The sequence below is a fragment of the Glycine soja genome, chromosome 9 (assembly GCF_004193775.1).
Source record: "Glycine soja cultivar W05 chromosome 9, ASM419377v2, whole genome shotgun sequence".
Taxonomy (NCBI): Eukaryota; Viridiplantae; Streptophyta; class Magnoliopsida; order Fabales; family Fabaceae; genus Glycine; species Glycine soja.
In genome coordinates this window covers 45,829,299-45,838,636 of record NC_041010.1, presented here as the reverse complement: position 1 = coordinate 45,838,636, position 9,338 = coordinate 45,829,299, and the positions used below count along the sequence as shown (strand labels likewise).

The 9,338-nt window shown below is 31.5% G+C and overlaps 1 protein-coding gene across 1 annotated transcript; it reads right to left on the bottom strand.

Moving 5' to 3' along the window:
• Positions 1-2,443: 2,443 nt before the first annotated feature.
• On the bottom strand, positions 2,444-5,522 carry LOC114367549 (transcription factor MYB41-like). The gene is made up of 3 exons (XM_028324746.1): positions 4,966-5,522; positions 4,024-4,153; positions 2,444-3,345 (listed from the first exon to the last, which is right to left on the bottom strand). The coding sequence occupies exons 1-3, from the start codon at positions 5,099-5,101 to the stop codon at positions 2,664-2,666; spliced, it is 948 nt and encodes a 315-aa protein (XP_028180547.1). The 5' UTR covers positions 5,102-5,522; the 3' UTR covers positions 2,444-2,663.
• Between the last annotated feature and the right edge of the window lie 3,816 nt (positions 5,523-9,338).

Genomic DNA, 9,338 nt, shown 5'->3' with positions numbered 1-9,338 from the left:
TTCCGCCAACTTCAGTGTTTTAAAGGTTCTTAGACCTTTCAACTTTTGAAAGCTCGCTTAGCAAGACTGGCTCGTTAAGTGAGAGTAAGTGAATTGTGGCTTAGCGAGACTAGGCGCGCTAAGCGCGAGAAGAGATAACAACGACCTCGCTGGGCGGGCTGGCTGCGCCCTGGGCGAGCACATCTATGACTGATCCTCTTCTAGGGTTTCTCAACGCGCTAAGCGAGTCGTATGCCTTGCTTAGCAAATGTCACTCGCTGAGCGGATCTGCCTCGCTGAGCGAGTCATCAATTACTTGAACCTTCTCTTCTTTAGCCTGAAACTGAGTTGGATTCAACATTAATTCACAAAATGGGAGTATCTACTCTATAGAATCACACTAAACAAAAAAATATGTACAATTTCTGCAAAAAGAACCATAATTTGAAAGTAAAGCGCTATTTCCATGCAAATATTCAACATAAAACTAATTCCTAAATAGCAACTAATAGTTAACAACAAATTTAGGCAAATAATATGATGCACATAACATACAAGTAGATTAATTGACACTAGATTTTAACGTGGGAAATCCATCCATGTGAGAGAAAAATCCATGGTCCTTAAAGTATTTTTAATGGGATTCTTGAACTTAAGACTCCACTCTCTATCTATTAGATCTACCATTATTTTTATTTAAGAATTTTTCATACTAAAAATTGAATTTCAAGAAAAGAACTTCCAAAAACTTATTTCTTTTCAATTTTTTTTTGTGTAAGTAAAATTTAAAAACTCAAATTGAATTCTATCACTTAGTAAAAAGTGTTCAAATTTCTTGTATTTTATGTGACATCATAAAACCTAAAAAAAATGATTGAATTCCAAAATAAATTCTATCACTAAAGATACTCTTAGCTAAAATAAAAACAATGTGATGTCATGTCTTACTTTTTTTTTATTAACAATCCCACGTCATACTATTTGCTCATATATCATAATCTTATCAATTTTGCTCTACATTTATCCCATCTATTCAAAATAATCACGGATTAATTCAAAAAAACTCATTTATTAGATAATTATTTATTATTAATTGATATTAGAAACTTTTCATTTATATATTTTAAAAAAAGTTAAAAAAATCCATTATAACTAAATTCATTTATATAAATATTAAAAAAATCTAACTCAATTGGGTGATAAATTATTATAAATTTATATATAAATAACTTTCTGATAAGACTTTAATGATATTATGAGTAACCGGTCTTTGTACTTAGGACTTTAGGAGAAACCACCGGTCTCTTCATAATATTAGCTTAGATTTATGTGATCATGTATTCAGTACTTCATTTACTTTGAGTCATGATATTTTAATTATTTTCATTTTGTTACTTTAGATCCTTTTCCTCCTTCTTGGTCATGTTGGGGTGTAATGAAAACTGAAAAGGTTCTTAGCTGTTTGGCTCGGTTGTCCAGGATGAATGAATGCTCCGTGTATACCTGAGTAGGACAGTTATTTAATGATCCATAGGGTGTCTGTATCTCTGGTTGGTGTGACTAGGGATATTTTGCCAAGTTTATTGTTCAGTACGGTTCATATTCTGAGACAGAAGGACACTAGTTGGCTTTCTAAATTAAAATTGGGTGAAAGTGGAGTTTGAACATGTACGAAAAAATAAAAAATAAAAAATCTTGAAATTAATAGGACACAAACCATTCTCTAGGAGGAAGTCAAGAGGCAACAAAATCTTACAATGACAATCCAAGGTTAAACGGAAAATAAAAAGTTATTTTATATAAATGAGCAAAAAAATAATAATATCAAACATGTTTCTCATACATTATGAAATAGATCAAAGTATAGAATTAACACCTTAGGCATTGATCTAAGAGCAACTCATCGGAGTAAATGGACTGCTATAAAGTATAGAAAAGAGAGAAGTATAGGTATGATAAAAGATGTGATATAAAAAGAAAAATAAAAATAACAAGTGTTAGTGAAGAGTGGGATATATATGATTGTATATTATCACTCAAACTTTTTCTGCTTTACCTTTAAACCTCTCATAATTAAATACAAGTATTCAAATACAGAAAAAAGGATTGATGAAATTTTAAGGCAGAGGAAATGTCCTCAAAGTGGAGCTAATGAGAATTAATCACAGGTTTCTGTGTTCGGATCACACTAGACCATATGATGATAAAGTACTATGAATGATCCAGTTTAGAAACTTGTGATAAACCATCCATATTGTGCTATGAGTGATCCACAATAATATTCAAAACAGAATTCAAAACTATAAAGTACTATGAATGATCCAATACTATGAAAATATAGTACTATGGATGGTTATAATTCACAATTGTGCGCTCAATTTTCTTAATTGCTATTCTTCATATGGTTTTTTTTATACCGAAACCTGATACACAACATATTCAAAACATAATCAAAGCCAACCCGTGCAATTAACATTTACTATATTCATAATCAGACTTGAACTATAAAAAAAAATCCACAATAATTGTCACACCTATGCTGATTAATAATGACCATATTCAACCAATTTCCAAGTCATGTCATTCTCCTACTTCTTCAACCGCTTATATAGATAGCAATATTACAAAACACCACACCAAAAGCTACATCACACAAAATATATCATTGATGCTTCCACAATGCACTAAAGTGGACACATAAAAGAGTTTCCTTCCAAGAAGCTCATGTCATTGTTTATAGGGAAATCCAACAAGAGCTGCAAAGCAGTGTCTGATGAATCTTCCATGTCATTAGAGCTTGAGGAGTCGGATCCACGAGTCCCCCACTCAAACTCTTGTTTGACAATGCTAGAGGGTGTGATAATTTCTTGTTCATTAGAAGCCAAGTCTGCATTTGTTGCAATTGACTCACACTTGTTGGAAGATGATCCTGCAGAAAGAGGACTGTGGCAGGAACTAGTAGGAGTATTAGTAGTAATGATTTTGTTGTTGTCATTATCAGCTTTGTGATGATGAACATTGCGAAATGCCTCTCCAACTTCAGAGTTCCAAATGCGGAGAAAGTAGTCAGAATCAGTGGTTTTATTGTTATCTGAATTAGGATTGGTATTGTTGTTGTGGCTGAACCTTGATGACTCGTTCGAGAGCCTGGCCTCGGCTTCGAGTCTGGCACTCTCCCACTGAGCCATGTGGCGTGTGGAGATTGATGCAGGTGCCTTGTGAAAAGGGTAAGTCGATGAGGCCAATGGCTCGTGGGTTTTGGGATCAAGACCCATTCTTTTGAGACGCTTCTTCAAGTGAGTATTCCATAAGTTCTTTATCTCATTGTCTGTTCTCCCTGGTAATTGAGAGGCTATTGCAGCCCACCTGAAATTTGTTTATCTAGTCATAAATATGCCTTTAAAATAAGAATCTGAACTGATTCAGGTAAAGAACAAACCAGAAATTTTTACGTACTATGTTAACATAATAGTTCACCCAGCAATCTTCTATATTTTATTATAATAAAGATCAGTTGGTCTCCAGAGTAGTGTAACTATGTAAGAGTTTTCATTTAGTTCTTTTTTCAATTTTTAGGCTAATAATTAATGAGTTTGGCCACATCATGGAAGAGGGTAAGAGGGAGTGAGAGTTTCTCAATAGAAGTACCAAAACCCTTAAATTTTCAAGGATATCATATAATTTCTCTTATTCTAAAGTATCTGCAAAGATAATCTTGAGAGGTCTAGAACGTCTTTCACAGTCACAAAATGAGTGGATCTTGAGAAAAACAGATCAGAAGTTGAGATTTTGAGTGGGGAGGAAAAGGCTTAATTAGCCCAGATAAAAATGTATTCACACCATTTGTTGTCTTGATTTTATGGATATGAGCCGAAAGACAGAGATGGAAATCTAATGGTGGTATGTTTGGTTTAAGAATTTTTTTTTTCCCACCTTATTGTATAGGAAATTTTAAAAGCAAGACTTACTTTGTTTTTTTAAACATTTATCTATATAAAAAATATTGAAAAACAGAAATATATAGCTCAGCCAATTAGTTGTTACCTATTTCCTAGGATGCCATGAAGCTGTATGACTAGTTTTTCTTCCTCAAGAGTAAAGGGACCACGCTTAATGTCTGGTCTGAGATAATTTGTCCACCTAAGCCTGCAACTCTTGCCACAACGAAGAAGACCTGAAAGTGAAAATTAATCTTATAAATCTATGGAAACGTAGAGGTCATGAATATTAAGTTAAATAAAACAGAATAAACGGTCAAGTATTCTTTTATTTGTTTGACAAAGGTTTGAGGGAAATAAAAGATTTTTTTTTAAGTGTCCAAAGTGGAGTCATGGGGCACTTGACTAGTTTGTCTGCAATATAAATCTAGTGAAAAGAAAATGAAGCTCAAGTTTTGGTTAAGATTAGGATACACACAGAAAGAAAAAAAATAGAGCAAAATAAGATCATAGGCTCATAGCTTAACATGAAGAAAGGGTAATGTAAACGTAATATATAATGCTCCAACCTCCAAGTACGGCATTAAATTTGTCTCCTACTTTAAATTACTTTACTTTTCATATTCTTGCCTTTTAACTTTTAAGAACATGAAAAAGAAGAGTGGGGGAAAAGGTTAAGAGGAGTTAAGAGGTAAAGCTTCTCTTCACTTGTTCAATAGTTGTTAAATTGGAATGTCATGTGTTAATGTTATCATAGGCATCATTCCATGAATGTGAATATAGCCAAAGACAGCAACTTTCTTACTCTTCAACCCAAAATTGTTGTAAACTTCTAATAGTTCAGTGCAATGGTTAAACTATGTTACTAACATAAAATGGATAAAACTAAAATCATCCAAGCCACTTGAAAACAAGGATTAAAGCCGATTTTAAAGAAAAAGTTATGCAACATACTAATATACTTAGCAAAAACTAAAGTGATTTTTAACAAAAACTAATACAAATTAAACAAAGTAACAACAAAATAACAATATCAAAGTGTCAAAACCTGCCATCCTTGGAAGAGAACGCCAGCTTCCATGACCACCATTTTTCTTGATATAACTAGAAAGAATTTCATCCTCTTCAGCTGTCCAAGGCCCTTTCTTCAAACCCTTCTTGTCACAACATGGTGTCCTTCCCATTATTCTTTCTCAAACTCTCTCAACAACAACACACACCACAGCAGATAAACAAAGTAAAAATATCACAAGCAACAACAAACTTAGAGAGTACCCTTTTAAAGTCCACACTCCACCTTTATATTTCCAACACTACAGAAACACCCCAGAAGGCAATCAAAGCAAAGAGAACATAAATAAAATAAATAGTGAAGGACTTGGAGATGCTAAAAGGTTGATTTGAGGTGGCATTGCTATTGGATGGGGGCTTGCTTGCAAGTATGATCAGCGAGTTTCAAGCTGAAAGTGTGCAATAAATGCCTTTGCTGTAGCATTGAGAAGTTGCATCATCATTGAGACAAAGAACTTACACAAACAATGAAAGAGGAGGAGAGTATTAATTAATAATGAGGGTGTGCGTTTTGCATTTTTTTTGGTTTTCATTTTGCACAGAATTGTGGTGTGTGAGAGAAGCAAGATTGCAGTGAAGTTGATAGTGACAGCATTAATTGCGGAGAGAAAAAAAAATGGAATGCATTGATGGCGGATTCTCTTCCAGAAAAGTCAGTGCAGGATTCAAAACCAACAGAGACAGTTAAAGGGAAGGACACGAACATTAATGGAGGGTCCAATTACTGGCATTTCAGGGTACGAACACATACCAGGAAATGAATGAATGCTACAACAAGACATGATGTTTTCTCTTTCTTCTTTATGGCAAACATGACCAAGAGCAACAACTTATTTTCATTTATCTAAATGTTAATTAGTGTTTAAAGATATTAATTAAGAAAAAAAAAGAGAAAATAAATATTAAAACACACAAAATTATATTATTTATACTTATTTTATGTTTTTTTTATAATTTTCAATAATTTTTTTTAATTTTTTAACAAATGCTCTAAAAACTTGGAAAGATGATTTTCTTAATTAGAAATAGAAGACCATGACCTATTATTATGATTATTATTCCCAATGTCCTAGATTCTAAGTTTACTCATTCAATCAAGACCTATTGTTAATTTTTTATTTTAAAATAATTAATGTCGTTTAATATTATAAGATAATTATATTAATTATTTATTATTCGCGAGTTTTATTTTATGTGAGTAAATTAAGTAAGTCTGTTAGACAATTAAATTAGTTGATATGAACTTAAATGAACAGATATTAGTGTTGACCCATTAGGAAATAATAAGAACCCGAGTAGGTTAACACGTTATAAGAAGATTATGATCTCAATATATTGGGTCATCACACATTGTTTCTCTTATCTCCATATGAAGAGTTAAGAATGTTCTATCAAAGAATAAAGAGATTCTGGTTAAGGAAAAAATCATAAAGCCATCGATTATAGTACTAGACCGTTATCCATTGTCTTAATATCATTTCTAACATATAATAAGAAAAGCACATAGATAAAAAATCAACTATAAATTCAAGTATTTATCTATCCTTAATAATTGTAAATCCTAGGACCTTCATTAATTATTCTAGATTAGGACCTACTTGTTCCTTTTAGCTTCTGCATAAAGAATAAAGATTACCCAAAAATAAAAGAAAATTTCCTTCAATTTAAATAAGTATTTTAGATTGGAATTTAAATAAGTATTTTTTTTACAGAGGAATTTAAATAGGTTAGTGATTGGAACATACGCTTTAATTTTAATCAAATGGCAAATGATAAACGAGATCAAACTCTAAGAATTAAGGATAATGTAGTACTAATACAATCATTATTAAAATCTAAATTACAGATATTTAGGCATTTATTTTTAACAAACATAATTTACTGAAAATCTTATTTCTCAAACATGTAATCAACCGTTTGATCTATGAATTCCTATATATGAAAAAAGGTTAGGAAATATTAATTCTTTATATAGATGTCAATATCTTGAAAGATTAACTAGTCCTTATGTTTTGGCTGAAAGATATAATGCTCTGAGCTAGCTAAAGAAAAAAAGGGCTAATCTACTGTTTTATTCATAATTAGAGTTATCACTGCATGCTGGTTATTTTGGTAAGGTGGATCTTGAGAAAGTGAGATGATCCACGTACGGAGTAAGAAGAGATTTGAGAGTCTTGGTAGTTGGTATGCATATATAACTTCATATTCTGCAGTCTTCAGTCGTTGATAATCTCACACCTATTTGTGAATATTGTTTTATTGGTTAAATTGGACAATATATATGGAGTAGTTTTTTTCTAATAATTTGAGAGGCGGTAGATAATCTATTTTAACACGAGTAAAAGATTTGTGAGCAAAACATATTGGAGAAAAATACACCCCTCTCATATAAACGAAAGAATTTGATATATATATATATATATAAAGAATTCTACATTATTATCCAATGATATAGTATATACATTCTCACCTTATTTAATGATTGAATTTAATGAACATATATATAACTTATCAGATTCATAAAATAATATGATGTTACAATATTATCAAATGACTGTATAAGAATTTTCTACCAAACTGCAACAAAATTAAATTATAAATGAAGTAGAAAAGTACAGTTCTTTTATTTTATGATAATAGAAATCACATCATATCCTATTTGAAACATAAATGACAACAGGGGCCCATCTTGAACTCAACTAAGAAACTGTATCTACCTGCAGGTCTAGATGTGTTTGTCTTCAGCTATTTCTCACTTTTCAAAACACATTCTAACATTCAACATGAATTCTACTCACACAGTCACATATACATATCATTCACGACTAATTTAACTAAATGGAAAATCAAACACACACTTAACCTTATAAGTTACTCCCTCCTCCATTTTCTTTTATAAGCACAAAAAAATCATTTTTTTAAATATAACCAAAATTTAATTACTTTTATTTTATTTAATGAGATTATGTTGAAAATATTATTCATTCAATAGAGAATTGTGCTTAATATCAAATTTTAATGAAAGATAATTTTTAAAAAATGTTATTCTTTAATTGGAAATAACATAATTTAATGAAATAAATTAACTTTCTTAATAAATATGAAATATTTTTTTTTATAAAAGAGAACAAAGGAAGTATAACCTTATAGTGTGTATATTTTGGTAATATAAGGTTTAGATTACTTAGGTGGTTGACTCAATGCAAGGTCAGGAAATATCACCAACAGTCCAACACCCCAATGAGAATTTAAGGTGAAATAATATATCAAACTCAAGTCCTATACTTCTAAAAGCGAAGATGAATCCCTTGTAAAAGTCCTGGTCCCAGCCATTGTGTTTATCATAACGCAAAAGGATGTTGGAGAGAAGGGAGAATCAAGCTCCTTTAATTTGATGAACGTACATAAAGTACATTAAACGAGTTAGCATTTTAATTCATTTATTATTAAAATATCACCTATAGTATACGTACGCATGAAGGAAGGTCACATGACAATAATCTTAATTTTTTTTAGCCCTTTGGTTTTGTAGAACATTTGCTACTGTTGACTGGGCAAGTGAATGGCAGAAAGGTGGATGGAAGAAAGGAAATTCAACGAATGGTCAAATACAACCATGCACAGACAGCAACAGTGCTAATGCAATGCAATCATCTACTAGTAATAAATGCAGTCAAACATTTCAACCTCACGTTCTAGCGTTATCAAAAGCGATGTTTTCAGTTTGCTACTCAGGAATTGTTTTGGGTGATAAAATTAGGTGTAGACTTTTAATCTTGGTAACTTCAACAGCAAAAGTCAAGACATTTAAGATTAGGACGGCTTTGAAATAAGCATCTAATTTCGATTAAATAATATAACAGATATATCTAAAGAATTATTCTTTTTATCAGCAAAATCACAAACACGTACGTTATATATTAGGCAGGGATATGAGGGATACCTTAATTCTTTTAGGCCTCAATGAAGAAAGGCGAAGAAATTAAGTGGGGGTATCCACAAAAAGCGAAGAAAGTTCACATTTCCACCGTTTGTTTGAGTATAAATTAATAGTAACTTAGGTACGAAATATATGAGATTCACCCAATTAAGTTTCATCCCAAAACTGAGCAGATTTGTGAAGAAAGATGATAGAAATTGATATGTTTATAAAATTACCCTCTTGTGTGGGAAATGCCAGAGAGAACTCAAATTCAAATATGCACCCCAACAATGGATACGCTTACAAAATTATTCCTTTCCTTTTCCTTACCAAGCAAGCAATGGAACCTCCCCTTCCTCTTGAACCAAACAAAAAAGATGTATTAAAATTTTCAAATTTCACTTTGCTGACAAGCAACAGCAAAATGG